Consider the following 18,177-nt stretch of genomic DNA (forward strand, 5'->3'; position numbering starts at 1 on the left):
CTTCTTTTGACTTACCTATTAAGCACTGGTGAGCATATCGGAGGGCATCCATTATGACACTTTCTACGGCAAAGTTGCCCTGATAATTTCCAGTGGGGGGATTCCGATGTAAAAAGTTCTGTAAAAGTTTGTCAAACTCGGCTGGCAAGTTGCTAATTAGCTGATATGGGAACGAAGGAGAAGCAAAGTTCATGTCAGCAATTATCAGGTCCCGCAATAGAGGGAAGAGCGGATGTGACCGGAACGCATTTGAGCGATCCGTTATAAGATGCTGTATAAAAGTCTGTTGAGAGGCAAGCATGGGCGGCCTGTGCGGCGAACCCGTCTTGCAACTCTGGCAATTTGGTATAGTGCAGGGTACCATTGGTGACGCCCCAGATTGCATGTTTTGAGAGCACTGTGGGTTCTGGGGTGTCGATGGGGGCATCATTTGTTGCATGGGGTTTTGGGGAGTCTGTTTCATGTGGGAGAGATCCTGCATGTTCTGGGGGGTCTGGGGAGCAGCGGTTCCCTGGTTTGACCAGGGCTGAGGTGTCCCCGGTCCTATGTTTCCAGCATGCTGCTGCTGCTGCTGTTGTTGTTGTCCTTGGTACATTTGTGGATGCATGTTCCGTGACGGTGTCTGACTGCCATTGTTGTACATGCCATGTTCATACCCCGACGTTGAGGGCATTGTGCCATAAGGTCCCGTGACTGTGCTATTGGCTTGGGTGTGTATTCTCGGTGTGCTACAAGAACTAGGAGGTTGATTGAACTGTTGCTGGTTGCTAGAAGAACCTTGCTGTGCTTGTTGCTGGTTGTATGTTCCAGCAACCTGGTTTGCCCCCATCATACGGTTAGCTCCTTGGTTCATGCCTGCCACAGAGCAGCTATTGTCATAGTTACCAGACTGCAAAGACATCTGGTTTCGGTACATTTCGTTTTGCTGTTGAAGTTGTGCCATTGATGAAGCCTTCATGGAGTCAGTCACAGACATCCCCCGGTATGCGTTCATCTGCTGTGCATACGTTTGGTTCTGCTGGTACGCCCCCATTTGGTTAAAGTCACCTGTCTCCACCCTCAACATGTTTTGATTATTGTCTACATAGTACATGTTATTCTCTTGACCCTTGCCAGAAAAGTCAAACTGCTGAATGTTGACAGCAGGGCTCCCCCCACTGCCTGGCCGACTGCCCGGGTTAACTCCACAACTACTCCTATTGGAGAAATCATAAGGGCTTCCTCCCGGAACAGTGTACGGAGCTACTTCAGACTTCATGCTTGCTGAGATACGAGGAAGAATTTTGGATTTTTGTGAATTTTCTCGGAACTCCTGATCGAGGTCGAAACCACATTCGGAATTAAAACCACCGTTATAGTCCACACCTTGCTGGTTTTGGCACTCAGACCCAGTCTCAGACCCGGGTATGTCAGCAAAGTGAACCGATTTCTGTGGTATGGCTGGCATTGGTGGCATTTGAACATGTCCGACCGTTGCCACACGAGGCGGCTGCACAGAGTTTGATTGTTGTATAGATGGGATCATTGACGACACATCCTCAGTCTTTACATGCATTTGATCAGCACTACCCATGGACATGTTGGAACCATAGCTCCTCACACTACCGGTGTCACCGGAGAAGTAGCCTTGGTCCAGAGAATCCAGCGACCGACCATACTGAGTGTTTGTTTGAACTGTCAAAGAGTCACAACCTTGAACATTTGTGTGTGAAGCCTTTGGGTTCATCATTCTTAGGTGTTGCATATTCTGCACATTCACAACAGGTGGGGCTGGTTTGCCCAATCTTTGGTAGTTTGTAGCCGTTGCAGACTTTTGCATAGAGGGAGCCCTATTTGAGCCTATTTGATGTGACTGGCCATAGTGCAAAGTACCGGGCTGATGGCAGGGAAGTGAGTTCGGTGACTGAGGAATATGTTTTTGATGCAGTGGGGACTGCTGACTACATGAAGGCAGATTTGGTTTGGGGGAGTAGCACCTAGTTTTGCTTGGTGTCATGGGACAATGTGACAAGGGCACCGTGTCTCGACTTGAAGAATCATCACAATGATTGGACGGTGGCAGGACGCTGGGAGACTGGCGACCAGCATTACCAGACGATAACGGACGTTTTGGCGTTGGGGGGGTCTGTGGCATTTTGAACACTTGAGAGGGCAGAACATGTGGTGATTGTGGAAGAGGAGGAGCAGTGGACTTGGTGGGACTCGACTCTCCCGAGGTAGATGGATGGAAGCGTTTACTGACTGGCGAGTTGGCACCGCTGGACACAACGGTTGATGTTCCAGACGTCACAGTCGAGGACATCACCACCGGACTGCTCAGGGGCCGTCCCCAGTTCTCCATTCTCATACCACTTGAGACCTGTTTGACTGTCGAGATCGAGGTCTGAGATCCAGAGCTGAAGCTACTACTGTTCATGATGGCTTCTGGGGTCATATATGAATGTGGGTCGGGCATGTCCTGTTCCATGAGGAACTCCACAAAGTCCAGCTCCATCCCTTCCTTCATTCCGATGTCCTCACAGATCTCATCCAGCAGTTCGTTGGGGAGTCTCTCGTCATCCACAGGTTGGGGGACAGGGGATGACGGGGTGGTTGGAGACCCCAGTCCTTCCGGTTCCAGCGCTGAGGCACTGGATGCCGACGGACTTGGGGGAGCCTCTCGGTACTCCATGAGCTGCAACAATAAATAACTGAATAAGCAACTGAATCATCAAAGGCGCTCCAAAATAAGAAATATTTTTCATACTAAAACCAAATGCACATTCTATTTAGTATGTATTAATGTGTTCGATAGTCAATGTTTTGTTGTATGTTGTTTAATGCTGCACTCAGCATATTCCAGCTTCATGATGGCAGTCTGTAAATAATCAAGTCTGGACCAGACAATCCAGTGATTAACACCATGTGCATTGATCTTCTCATTGAGGATACGATGTCATGCATCGACGAAGTCAGCCAGCCTAACCACCTGCTCCTGATAGTTGCCTCTTACAGGAAGCATGGGTTGCTATAGACCTATTCCAACCCAGATCTTCATGAGGATATAGTCCATGCGGCTCAGATAGTGTTGAATAAGCAGTTAAACAAAAGTCACTCACTTGCTAAGACTCAGATTATGAACCCAAACTACAAATCATACCTCCAAACAGCCCACTAAAACAAACATCAATCATTCCCCTCCGCAACCATCACACACGCCAAACCTTTATGTACTTCAACAACAGGAGAGAGTGCCTATTGACTTACTTACCACAACAAAAAAGTGTGTAAAATATATAATTGATTACGGCAATGAAAATAATTGGCACAATTAATACGAAGGAGACACTTGATTCAGTACACTAACTGAACCACAGCGGCGTCAGGCTCGGCTCCATGTTCAGATAAAACAGCTAACTAACCCAAGAACTAATGGTACTGACTTGATTGAAATTAACACAGCGTACAGATAAGGCACAACACCATGAACCTTTCAGCTACAAATTTTGAAACTTTCTGGGACAAAAATAAAGTTGATTGATTAACATGGATTTCCCTCATCCCAATTTTCAAACCAAGCAGAATATGAGAAAATATGATCAAAATTACGTATCCAATCTGAAAACCTAAAAATGTTAACATATTGAGAATGTGCACTGACAAATTGACAAAATAAATATGACAGTCATTGCCAATAAATATATTCCAAATGCATATAGCAAACTACAGACATGTCAACAAAAAGAAAATAAATAAAGAGATATTTATCCCTATAAGAATAAATTCAAAATGAAATGCAAATACCTCGAGACAGAACACCTCCGATTCTTTCATTGTCTAGATAATATTGTGCTATCGGCTAACTAAAAATCATATTTCAAATTGGAGAGCTGTTTCCTCCTCAACATCTGTCAAAATGGCTGACAGAAAACATTGTACATTTTAACATCTCTTGACCTCGCCCTCATATTAAAAGAAGTCTCAAAATTATATTTTCCTCATAATTAATGAGCTTCCTCCTGTTTCGCATGTTATGTGTTCTTGAAACATGTTTGTCGGAAAACTTGCCCGGTGAACGGTCACTTTTCAGGCGGGGCCAGGAATTATTTACGAGCATCCTGGCCATGTTGTATGTTTGACCATTAAAAGGCATGTTTTGCTATTCATACATTCAGCCTTGTGTGCAAAACGAGCACATGTGGTGTGAGAATTCATAAATCTTCTTAAAAGTTTATTCAGTGAAACGACGAGTTCATGCAGTTCTTGATTAGATTCTTGAAATTTCGGAACAAATTCTGATTAATTCACCAGTTGTTATAACATGTGAAGAACTGTAACTGCAATGTTTGATATTTTGAATCAATTTTAATGAAATAAAAAATGATTTAAAGCCATACCTTACAAATAAATATTTGTCGAAAACACAATACATGATTTTCTCCTTCTGAAAACGTCACACTTCAATTCTTTCAATTATCAACTAATGCCTCCTAAATCATTAATGAACACTAGTTTGTCAGGGAGGTTTCTATTAGCAGTCCAAAAGAATTGGAGGGTTCCAATTACTCAAATTTCAAGTCAAGAACAAAGTCAAATTAAATTTTAATCAGGTAACACAGAATTTTAAATTCGACAAGTCCAAGGTGCAGAATTAACGCAACTATGTAGAAATTTGTAAATTACCTTGAAATGCAGGGAAGCAGTATGAATGTTTAATTTTTGTTTAACCTTTTAGGCGTGCTTTTTGTACGCCAAATTACATTTGTCAGTTCAGGCAAATTCATTTATGCTGAAAGGATAGTTCTCTACTAGGTTGTTCTGATATCATCTACTGAGTATTTCAATGAGATGTCGAAGATTTCAGAAAACGTCTGTGGTATTTTGAATAGGTGTTGATCTGGTGAAATTGAGGGAGTATGTTTTACGCCGCTTTTAGCAATATTCCAGCAATATCACAGTGGGGGACACCTGAAATGGGCTTCAGACATTGTGCCCATGTTGGGAATCCAACGAGCGAATGCTTTAACCACCAGGCTACCCATCTGCCCAACAGTCATATTGTAAAAAGATAAAACTAATAATAAAAAAGCCAAAGAAATACACTTTGTAACATACATTAAAACAGCAATGTCCCATAAACCCAACACAAATTTGAAAGAAATGCTTCTACTTTAAAAACAACTTACAACCACCTGATACTTTCCCATTGCTATAGTTATTCTGTAATGACAGATTAACTATAGCAATATGAAAGAAATGGGTGGTCCCCAACTTTTTAAAGTAGTATAAATAAACAGCAGCCGCTTTCCATGATAATTCATAGTTTGTATATACATCATAATCTAGAAATCGACATGAGTTTCAAAGCCCAATCCATTTCACTCCCACAAGACAGAGCAAGCTCTATTCCCACAGATTAAATCCCCTACTGAAATTGACAAATGTTAATGTCAGTCATAATCTGAGATTCTAAGCTGACACGAACAAGACTATTGTGTATGTTTCCCAACAAATTCAGGATTATGGCCAAAACAAGCTAAATACTTCAAGTCAGCCTAACAGACAGCGACCCGTTTGTTGCGAGGCCATGAGATGACAAGGTTTGAATGAATGGTACAAGTGTGTTGAGTGATCAGCTGCTGCATTATTGCATAGGTTTCCATAATCAGACCTCGTTCACCACCACTCCAGATATAGGCAATGTGATTCGCGGTCACAAGCCCTGTGGACAGATAATGTGGTTTGAACAGCGGAGATGTAACTGACAAACATTACATCATTCTGCCATGTCAGTGTCAAGATGAAACAGACTATTGTCATGAGAAGAAACTTTCCTACTTGACTCAACTTTCCCAATCAATGATGAATCTTTTTGTACAGCCAGGGCCCAATTCCATAAAGCAATCTTAGCATTAAGGTGATCGTAACTCCTATAGCTTTATCACAGTCTTTCGATCGTGGTAGAGCTGAGGTCACTCTGTAGAATGCAGCCCTGGCCAACATCATTTTAAGATAAAAAATACAACTTTACAAAAGTTATTTTCCTAGATACTACCTTTGTTAAAAGTATTATTATCTCTTAAGAGCTAACTTTAAGTCAAAAACAGTTTCAAAGTAACTTTCAGAATTCCTGTTTTTAACTTTACATCGCTTTTCTTTAAAATTGAAATCAAATTAGTGGTGACATTTGAATTATTGTTTTTGCCTCTGAAATCTTGACTGTTTGGCATAGAAATAAGTTAAAGGAAAACTAACTTAATTTACGGTTTTTTAATTGAAAGTATTTGCACATATTCTTTGGAATAAAAATTTCAGTGACAGGAAACTTGAATCTGCTGAACATGACAGGCAAATTGGGGGAACACATGATCATAGGTTCCTGGCATGCCTAAGGGACATAACTCTGCACATCAAATTGTGGCACTTGAGACTGAGCCCACCACCATGGTCCACAAATAATTCCAGGTAAACTGCCTTGTAAGACAGTGGAGGTGCCTGTCAAACTGCCGCATTCATTGTACCTGTGGATGTTTGTTGCTTTTCACATTTGCAATACCAGTGTAGTACTAACAACCTCTTTAGCCATCTGTTGTTGACAAACACTTAGTCTCGAAAACTCAAAATAACTACATTTAAATTTAAACAAATCTCCAGTAAGACAGGTTTTTATTTGTTTGTTGTTTAAGACCGCAATATTCCCATTATATGATGGTGGTCTGTAAAAAATTGAGTCTGGACCAGACAACCCAGTGATTGACATCATGAGCATTGATCTACACAATTTGGATACGATGACATGCATCAACCAAGTCAGTGAGTCTGACCACCTGATCCCGTTTGTCGCCTTTTACGATAAGCATGGGTTGCTGAAGACCTATTGTAACCTGGATCTTCACCAGGTACCAGTGAGATCTAGACTTGCTTCACTTAAGACTGTAGCATCCCAGTAAGGGCGGGGGCAGAAGGGGAAATAATATGATTCAGGGACAGTAAGACAGACCACCATTTTGTTTGCAAAAATATTTCCAGGCTACTTGGCATTATCCTACATTCCATGACACATCTACGACCATTCCTGTGTGACCAATATTCCAGAAGGTAAGAGACCATCTAAAATACAATTCCAGATTCCAAACAATATTCATGATACTACCAGCAGTACGAAATTCAAACTAATATAATAAAACAAATCAAATTTCAGTCCCAAATTTTCAAACCATCATTTCATTAAACCATATCACCACCCTCAATATTACATTTGCATGGCAAATAATAAAATCTAACAGCTTATTCATTTGTCGGGGAAATCAATTCCGGAAGTTCCATCTGGTGCAGACTGGGCCAGGAGGCACTGGTGATATCACCAGGTTAACTCTGCCAGTCCCTCCAGGCCCTGTCCGTCTCTGGTACCTGGTTCGCTGTCATCCACACCTGCCCAGTATCAGCTGATAACCAACACGCTCATTTCACCGTTTTACAGGTCTATCTTTTTCGCTCAAAATTACCATTTTCACCTCAACTTCTTTTGTTTTAATGGCCATGTTTACGTTGGCTGACATGTGAACTTTTCAAAGTTCATGTATTGAAAACTAAGTTAATGTATGGAAATATTACACCAAATGGTATATAAAGAAACTTGCCTTTCAAGTGATCACTGTTTGAACGGTTTACATGCAAAGGAACATCACGCTACAGAGCTCCAGGTAAGCTTATCTGCGTAAAATACGCAAAATAAATCACCATTACCCAATTCATTTTGAGTTGCTTCTGTAACACTGATTATCCTATTTATCCTTTTCAATTTGCTTTCTTGTATTTCTTAATGGATCTTTATTGACAGGCATCACATAGCACATACATGAACTCAACTGCAGCGAATAATGCATAAATGATCTCACTGATTGTTAATTAGACATATTTAAAAAAAATTAGACTCAATGTAAAAATACCCATTATAGACTGAACCCTAGGGAGTAGAAACATTCAGTGCCCAAAGAAAACTATCAACACCCAATATGAACAGTCACATGCTAGTAATGGTCAGAAAGCCCTGGTAGAGCCTGACTATACCAGTGATTTATTAATCTGGACACTTCATAATCCAGACAATTCCACAGGAAACTGCACTGTCCAGATTAACAGGGTTTCACAGTTTAACACTATTTGGATAGCCATTTTTTTTTTAAAAACAACAAAAAGCTTTACGGTTTATTAAATCACCACAACGCCAAGATTTTCATACCTGTTCATGGACTGAAATGCCAAATGGACAAACAAATTTACATAAAGTTTCTTCGCCAACATTTGCACTTGTTTTGCTGTCATAACATGATGGATTGCAAACTGCAGTACAACAGGAAGCAATTCCAAAAAAATCTCCTTTCTTCTGCACTAAAAATGTCACAGATGGTATAGCTTCAAGCACATAAAAGCACACATTTATGATCTATTCCTTGTGTCTGTAGCAAGCCATGTCACAACATATCTAAACATACATTTTGTGAAATATTCTCGGAATAAAATCCATCTGTTATTTCACAACACATCCACTTGGCACAAAGCATACAGGAAAGTGGATTACAGACACCCATTAAACTTCATGTCCAATTTCATTCATTGACAAGCTTAATTCTCTATTACCAAATTTCAGCCCAGCTAAATCTCGGCATCACCTTAACTGCCACGTAAGAATCACTTAATCACTTATGCTCCAAAATAATGTGTGAAAGGTTAACCCTAATGGCAGACAAGATCATTTCCTGATCATCAAATCCCTATTTATCACAAAAACTCCCTCGTTACACTAAGAAGGCTACATACAAGAATACTCCGTTTCCCAAAAGCTCCACCAAGTAAGTCCCCCTTTTCAACAATTGTCAGGATTCCTGTGGTTTTGTCAAGATAAATTTCTTTTGACAAGGGGGAAAAGAAGCATTAATGGGTGGATATATGTTATGCAATGGTGGCTAGCAAACATCCTTCTATTGTTGCCTGTCATTGTATTTGGATCAGTCTTATAGCATATCACAGTTTGAATCACCAGACGTAGCCTTCGGCCATCTTGGATTTCTTCATGCGGACAGGTTTCCCTTCACATAACGTTCCCTTCTGAAGATGGTAGTTTCACAAACAAGAAATAAATGCTGATTGTACCCATAATAAAAATGTGTATGTATGGAAAAAGCCTGGAAAGTATTTACTCAGAAATATTCACAGGTACATTTACTGTCCCAAGTTGTAAATGTTCGTTTTACTTCCCTTGTGCAAGAAGTCTGATAACCCTGAAAAAGTTGGCATCTACTACCAAACTCAGTGTGACTGAACTTGTAAACATATCAATCAAGAAATAGTGTCTTATTTCACTCTGACATCTACAAAAACTGGTGGAAAGTGAAAAAAGTCCCATCCAGGCACTCAGGATCTGCTCTGTTTTACATCAAATGAGTTTGTAGTTTGTTGAACAAACTTAGTAAACAAATAGTCTTCCAAGTTTACACATCACTGAACAAAGGAGTTTATTCTGGCTTACATTTTCAACCTTAACCTTTAATGCTAGTGGTAAACTGGCAAATTGTGAGGCTCTTCAACAATGGGCTTTTCATCATGCTGCAGTAATTAAAACACAGTGCTGAGGGTAGGAGGGCTATAATAGTATTAGTAGTCTGTCACTAGTAATTCTGTAATGTTTAATGTCAATATGAGTTGTGTATATGATTGATTGAGACATAAAACACATAGTAAAGCTTTGAAAACAGTCATTTTTTTATGTACTTGTGATATGTTCACCCACTCCTAATCCAATTTTTAAAACATTTCTGCCACAAGAATCGAGTTGTCTTTTTATAAGTTCCTGGAACCTAATGATCTTATTCCTTGTTGAACAGGTATATAATAAGAAACCAAGGCATCACATGCTGCTAACCAAGATATTATATGCTGCTAACCAAGATATTACAGTGAGTGAGTGAGTATGGTTTTACGCGTCTTTTAGCAATTTTCGGGGGACACCAGAAATGGGCTTCACACATTGTACCCATGTCGGGAATCGAACCCGGGTCTTCGACGTGACGAGCAAACGCTTTAACCACTAGGCTACACGACCACCCTTAAGATATTACTTGCTGCTAACCAAGATATTATATGCTGCTAATCAAGGCATCACATGTTGCTAACCACGATTCCAGAAGCTCCTAAACAAGATATTATATGCTGCTAACAAAGACATTACATGCTGCTAACCAAGATATATGAAGCTACCCAAAGTCGTGACCAAATTCAGATATTACTCCTTCCAAACCAAAGAAACTTTTACAAAGTGAGTAAACAACATGTGACAGAAAACATACACTATTATGAAAAATAAAACTTTAATATTCACAAAAAAAATGTTTCAAATCTTGCAATTACAACTAAAAGTTCAATATTGATCCCCTGGCCAGATTTTATCCCAATATATTTCAAAATATTCTCACATTAGAAAACAAATTACAAAAATAAATTTCATAACGACACAAAAGAATAGAAAATAGTCAATATTTTTTTGGACACCAACAAAAATGTCTCCCCTCCCTTGTGAGCCTCAGTGTGAGTGCCAGCAAAAACTGTTTCCCTACAGCTGCTTCCAATCACCGTGCACAACACTGATTTCCATCAGAATAAGAAATTCAAGAAACTGGTGAAGTTTTTCTTGTTTCTGGTTACTTCCCACATGGGAGCAAGGGGAAGAGCGAAGGGAAGAGGGGAAGAGTGACTGGAACAGGGGATGCTGCTGGTTGAACAACTGTTTCTATTGTTGCAGCAGACTTGATTTGGGTTAGCTTTCAAGGCAAGTGTCAGTGTCAGACACTGAAGCTTGTTTCTGTAATAAATTATCTAAATTATTATTCCTGTAACACAATAACAGTAACCAGACTTCATATAAGATTCAAGAAAAAAAATACATTCATTCAGCTTAGAAGCCTAATTTTTTGCAAGTTGTTCAGATTCTTGAAAAAACTAGTGATAGAGTAGCTACATTATTCTCTTCATTGTTTCACATTTAACAAGAGCTTTCATAAATTATCAAGCTTAAAAACAAAGAAACATTAAGCTAGATGGAGTGAACAGCCAAACACCTGTACCCAGTACAAGTATATGTAAAAATAGCATGTGCATAAAATGAAATCTGTTTTGCGTACATTTTTAAAAATATGCACATATATATATTATTGACCCATGATAAATTCATTAGATATTCATCACCCTCGAAGACACATTTTATTGATAAGCAACTGACTGTTCCCTTTTTCCTTGTTTGATGGCAAAAACTATCAACATTGTCCCACATAACTTTCAAGTTTTCAAGTAAATAGCATCTTTCGGAAATTAACGAAGACAGATGGCTTAAGACATTTCAGATAAAAAAAAAGTAAAACATCTATCCGTCTCATTTTTAAAGAATTAGGGTGAAAATCTGCTTGTTAATCTATTGAAGCCTTACAGAAATAAACCTATGGAATGTATGTTGCTTTATGGTAATAACATCAATTGACAACTAATGAACACAGCTCCCTTGAAAGGTTTCTTCAGTTAAAATGTTAAAATGTCTCACTCCAGTCTCCTATTTCTAAATAATTCTGATGAAAATCTTATTGTTAATTTAACGTGGCGTTACAGAAATATACAAGTTGAATATGTTGTTTCCCGTTAATAACATCCCTCAACAGTTAACAAACAGATCACTCGAAAGGTTTCTTAAAATAAAAAATGAAAGGAAAATATAAAATGCCTCCCAACTCACATTTCTTAACCTTGAAATCTTTGGATGAAAACTGAATGTTTAATTTATTGTGGCCATTCAGAAGCTACTCGGCAGTATGTATGTTGCACAGCAGGTGGGGCGTGGAGCTTTAAAACAGATACTGTGAAGCAGTTACTGTCCCTCTGAATCAGGGAGGAGGTTAATAAGGGGCAATACAGGAAACTCACTCGAGGGGTTACAAGAGTCTGACCTTTGTTAATGGCCTCTGAAATATGTGACTACTAGTGGAGAGGGGGTCTACATTCCTACTGTAACCCTACACTCACAGTGGCTGTCAGGGTCATTCACAGACTGAGGGGGAGGGGGGAGGGGGCAGCGGATGGGACAGAGGAGTCTGTGATTCCATTTCTGATGAGTCAGCTTTTTTTAAAGGAATGAAATATTGAGGTTGAGACACTGGATGAATGAATCTGTTTAAAACTCAGGGTGGGGCTTGAGGGGTGTTGTGGAGTGGGTTTGGGGTGAGGTTGGAAGGGGTGAGGTTGGAAGGGGGTGAGGTATCAGCTGAAGACTTGACAGGAAGACAGGACTGTCCATTCACTTTTAACAAAAGTCAGTTACTTATAAAGGGAATGAGAAAATTGAAATTTGGACACAGGCTGGAGTAGATACTGTTCGAGTAGTCACTTACATTATTTAGTTGGAGTGAGTGAGTATGGTTTAATGCAGCTTTGAGCAATATTCCAGCAATATCATGGCGGGGCACACCAGAAATGGGCTTCACACAATGTACCCATGTCGGTTATCAAACCCAGATTTTCCGTGTGACAATTGAACACTTAAACCTCTAGGCTACCCGACCACCCCTTATTTGGTTGGAATGGGGTAAAGAGTGGCGTGGTCTAGTGAGGTGGGAAAGCATGGGGTGGGAAAGCATGGGGTGGGTGAGGCAAGGTGAGATGAGGTGAGGTGGAAAGGGACGTAGGATAGCCTACTTTGTGAACAAGGGTAAGTTTATTCAGTCAACATCACAAAGAAGTCCTCATCAGTTTGACCCAAGAGTCTGGGTACACCAGGGGGATACAGGCCTTGACATCTTGGTGGAGAGTGAAATGGTCTATACTCAGGAAAAGGAGCTAAGTCTGATTTCAGGAGAGGGCTTTGCCTCATTACAAGATTATGAATATCTTGTTACCCTCAAGTAAAGCCGGATTCATGGGATCAGCACGATTCATTCACCAGTCCATTGGGCGGAGACCCCTGACACTATAGCAGGGGGAGACAGGGGAGACAGGGGGGTGGGGCAGGAAGCAGACACAGGAGGGGATACAGGGTCGGAGGGGGGACACAGGGTCAGGGGAGGAGGGGGATGAGGACCTTCTCACACATCAAAGTCCCTGACCTGCTTCAGTAACGAGAAATGCATTCATAAATTGTCTAGAGCATATCTTCCATATGAAATGGAAGGAAGGGACATAATTCATTCACGGTCAACTTGGAATCTACTTGTCTGTGGAGAAACACATATATAGCCATTCCTGACTCATTCTACATGATGTACATTGCTGTAAAGATATGCATGAAAAGTTAGTGTTCTTAAGAGTCATAAAGAATTCGCTACTGGACGGACTGTTGATGAGACAAGTATGCCTAATAAACAGGCTAATCATACACCATCACGGGTTGGTGATAAACAACAGTATGAGAAAATGCCGGATGTGAATTAAATGCAAAGAACCATCAAGAAAGATGACCGGTTCACAGAATATTCATTCATGCAGCAGCAAGTCTTCAGACGAAAGAAGCAAGAGGTATCTCCACTAAAAGAAACAAATGGCGTGGATCAATAAGTTGATAAACACTGAAGACTGTAGTTGGACACAACCTCTGACATATCCAAACCAGACTGCACCTACTCAGCGGTCAAATTGTAATCTCATGTTCAAAGAGAATGTTCTGTGGCATTTAATTATAATAGAGTGAGTGAGTGAGTGAGTGAGTGAGTGAGTGAGTATGGTTTAACGCCGCTTTTAGCAATATTCCAGCAATATCACGGCGGGGCACACCAGAAATGGGCTTCACACATTGTACCCATGTCGGGAATCGAACACAGGCCTTCCGCGCCACGAGCGAATGTTTTAACCACTAGACTACTCGACCGCCCCATAAAGTACAGAAAAAGAATGATGTTTGATTAGTATATTCAAGGCCATTGTCAATCATTTTTTCACCATGAAAAGCTGGTAAAAGTATTATGTAACAAATGTTATATTTGGGATAACACTTTCTTAGTACAAGAATCTGTACTTTACTGAGAAAGTTTTATCCCAAATATAACATTTGTTACATAATACTCCAGCTTTTCATTTCTACAACTCAAAAGCAGTTAAAGAACACCTGATTTTTTCACATTACTATAGTTAATACGTCATGGGAAAAAATCAGGAGTTCCTTTACTTCTTTTGAGTGATATAAAAGCATCAAGTGCAATGCAGGTATGTGAAATTGGTTACCTTTTTCCTGATAAGGGAACAAATTTGTGAAAATACTTTCTATTTGATAAGTAATTTAACAAAGATCTTGCCATTTAAAGTACAGGGAGCATGACTGTCTGTAAATGAATGGTCACCGAGACAGAATAAAAGAGTACCAAATGCCATGTAAAATGTCTTTCTTGTATCAGCACCTTAGTTTGGTTGACCTGAATACTGGACCTGGTAAACACTTAATGCCCTGAATATGTTTCTGAAATATTAAGTACATCCTGAATAGTTCAATACAATGACAACCCTGCCCGAGTGATTGTTTGAGACTTCTATAAGTACTCAAGTATGCAAACAGGACCAAACATTACATTGAAAGCTTTTGGGTCAAGAGCACTTGACTTTGCTCAGATTAGGAGCCAAGATAACTTTGCATAATCTTCATATTTTTTCTTAACCCTATCCTGACCTCAAATTACAAAGGTTTTCTGTAGTACACTTGAGAGAGTTCAGTATCTATCTGACACATACTGGAAAACTGAATGCACAGTCATTGAAACATTAATGCAACAAAAACAGATTCAGAAGCTCACCTTCCCTACGTTGCACATACATGCGAGCCTATTCACCTTTGTATGGTTCATTACCGCCATGTTTAGACAACATGGGATGATTTATGGTTCTCTTTGGTTAAAACATGCTTCTTGGGTATCAGCATGTCTAATATATATATATATATTTGTTTGTTTTGTTTGTTTATTGTTAAAAGCTGCACTCTAGTTATATGACGGCGTTCTGTAAAATATCGAATCTGGAAAAGACAATCCAGTGATTGACATCATGAGCATCGAATACACAGTGCCATTTAGAAAGTGGTCAAATGTAACAAATGTAACAAATGTTATATTTGGGATAACACTTCCTTAGTAAAATACAGATTCTAGTACTTCTTTTGGGTTGAGTCCCATCCGGGATTCGAACCCACACTTGCCAGTGTGAGGCACCTAATCGCCTGCACACAAAGTCAGCGATCTAACCCACTCAGCCACCGAGGCTTCCACAAAAATGAAAGTCCGACAACTGGTAGTCTAGATCACATACTTTGAGTACCCCTCTGTTATATAACATTTGTTACATCATGAGCTTCGATCCACGCAATTGGAATACGATGACATGCATCAACCAAGTCAGCGAGCCAGACCACCCGATCCCGTCAGTTGCCTCTTACGACAAGCACAGTCATTTTTTACTGCAAGCATGGGTTGCTGAAGACCTATTCTAACATGGATGTTCACAGGTCTATGTTAAGGAAGTTATTGCTGTAGCCCAAAGTTCGCTTTGTGCAAATGTGCCCAGTTTTCTATAACCACTACGGTTGCAACCATAAGAAGAGAATTTACGGCGTATCTTAACCCATCAGACTAGGTCCTGCTTGACATTTATTTATGAAAAATGTTTGGTTGAGATCCAGAATAATATTCCTTTGTCTCCACTTGTCTAAATTTGATGATTAGCAGAAATCCAAACGTTATTACATTATTCAAATAACAAACATTCAAGCTGCATTCAGAATGTGATCATGAACCTAGACTCGTTTTAGCCATCTTTTAAATTGAGGCGAATCAATTTCAACATGTAGTTAGCTGTTCAAACCGATTTAATGAAATAATTTCAGATTACCCCCAAGTTGTATAACCCTGGTTACGTCAATTGATAATTTCAGCCAACTTTCCCAGGACGCTTCTGTAACCGTTCACACAAACCCAATGAAGAGGCGAGAAGATGGCCGCCAGATATGGCTTAAGAAACAATACTCGCATTTAAACCTTCGGGAATATTTCATCATTTTAATCTATTGGCAACAAGCAAGATCAGGCTTCCAATCAAACATACAGTGAGAGATGAGTTCGCCACACAGGCAGAAACACTCTTATATAAACATTATAATTACAATGACGAGAGACTGAACTTAGCAAGCAGCTCTAAGACAGGCCCAAAAGTGAGCAAACAGAATCACACAATTCCTTCAATTCGAGTCCTCTCTCCTTGTATTCCTACAGTGTATTTTCTATTTGTATTTCTAAACATTATTTGACTAAGGCTTGCTTGTCGTGTTTAGAAACATGACTTTTCAATAAGGATTTGTAGAGTTTTCACGTCATGTAATTTGAGAGAGAAGATGGTGTTTGGTCTTCCCGAGGGAGGGAAGAGACTTCGCCGAGACCTTCCCGTTCAGGACAAGCCATGGGTGATTGATATAAACTATATAGCTTCCAGAATCAATGCATGATCGGTGACGGATGCCATAGAATCCTTGTGTGGGCTTCATCCCTGTTTACAGCAAACACACATCTTGAAGTACCCAAATGACATAACAAAGCTCTCACTGTTATTGATAACTCATAGATTTAATCGACAACCCTGTAAAAGATTCTGAGAGATGACAGCTGGGCAGAGCTATTTGTACCCTCTGGCAAACTTGGCAAGGTCCTAGGAAAACCTGTCAGGAGCAAGTACAATCAGGTGTTAGTTCCTACGGCAACAGTTGTCTAAGAGGCAGAATAGCAATGGAAGTTCACTGACTGTAGAAACCCTCCTCAGACCGACTTCGATGTTATAGGACACACAAATATATGAAAGCTTATTTTCTTTCGCCGAGGTTAAAACTCCATCGTATTGTTACAATTTTTGAAATGTTTGCTTGATGAGTATGGAAACCCAGGTTTCGACATGCATACTGTTTTAACCACTTATTTCTACAAGAATCATCAGGATCATATCCCCTGGCATGTTGAAAGTTTGTGAAGTATTATTCAACAGTTTAGAAAATTTCCAGAAACAGAGTAACTTTCATTGATTATACACTTCACCGCAAGCTGATATGTGTGGAGACTATTCTGATGAAGTATTGAACAGATCTTGAGTTATGCTCCGGGAGAGAACTCAACCATCAGTTAAATCTGCCAGTCCAAGTCCAGCTTGGTTTCATGAAAATGCCCAAATGAAAATAATAAAAAGATTGACCAAATAACATATGGCACCACTTGCCTGCAAGGACAATGTGTGTGCAAAGTTTTGTGAAGAAATAATGACCACATTTTGTGCTATTCATTGCAAGCTTGGTTATATTGTCCGACTATTTGCTGATCACTAAAGCAGTGATAGCCGTATTTGTTTCTTTAATACACTATTCAACATCTGCTAAGGACCAAAATAGTCATCTTGAGTTAAAGGTGTGGTCTTCAGCAAACGTTGAATAGTATATTTAAAGCATTATGGTAACGTCTTGCTATTGTTGCAGTTGATTCTGAGCCAGGAATTCACTGGCCAATCGTTCTGGCTAAGTATAACTGACGCAACTGAAAGTCATTACGCAAAATTATAGAGAAATCATATCAAACATAACAAGGTCTAAGTTGGAGAAATCACTTGAATCTCTTAATTCTGGAAAATAGATACAACTCGTTTGTTGATTCTAATTCCGAAAATCGACATATATTGCGATTTCTTCTGTACTTCTCTGATTGTATAATTTCATCAATGTATTACTTTTTAGGACATAAACTTACACTAAAGGTATTACGACCAACCTAATGATAAAATAACTCCACTCACAAAACTTTTTTATTTTCAATTTCACTGATTCCTCCCAAATAAGGCAAATATAACCTTACTGCTTAAACACCATTTTGTGCCTCTACATAGTAAATTTAAATTGTTCAATCATATATTCTTAAAATTATCATTCCACTGCAGTCAGAGGCAGCATGCAAGACGGTGCAAGTCGTGTACTCTTAATGGCTGTAAAACTTACAGTTTTAACACCTTATTTTTTCAGGTCAATTAGTTCACAAAAAGCATTCGAGTCTTTTTAACCACAAAGGTCATTACAGCATTTTACACTATTGTCAATTGCCTTCCAGAAGATCAAATTCTTCATCAATTTCACATATTTCCCCTTTAAACAACCATAAC

At 39.6% G+C, this 18,177-nt stretch overlaps 1 protein-coding gene across 1 annotated transcript in view; it reads right to left on the reverse strand.

Moving 5' to 3' along the window:
- Nucleotides 1-18,177, reverse strand: part of LOC139463909 (uncharacterized) — a 54,995-nt gene that overhangs the window by 12,644 nt on the left and 24,174 nt on the right. Inside the window, exon 3 of the mRNA XM_071245329.1 lies at nucleotides 16-2,674. Within this exon, the coding sequence (XP_071101430.1) occupies nucleotides 16-2,674 (2,659 nt within the window). The remainder of the gene's footprint in view (nucleotides 1-15; nucleotides 2,675-18,177) is intronic.

The sequence above is a fragment of the Haliotis cracherodii genome, unplaced genomic scaffold, assembly GCF_022045235.1.
Source record: "Haliotis cracherodii isolate W230 unplaced genomic scaffold, xgHalCrac1.p SCAF_16, whole genome shotgun sequence".
NCBI classification, from domain to species: domain Eukaryota; kingdom Metazoa; phylum Mollusca; class Gastropoda; order Lepetellida; family Haliotidae; genus Haliotis; species Haliotis cracherodii.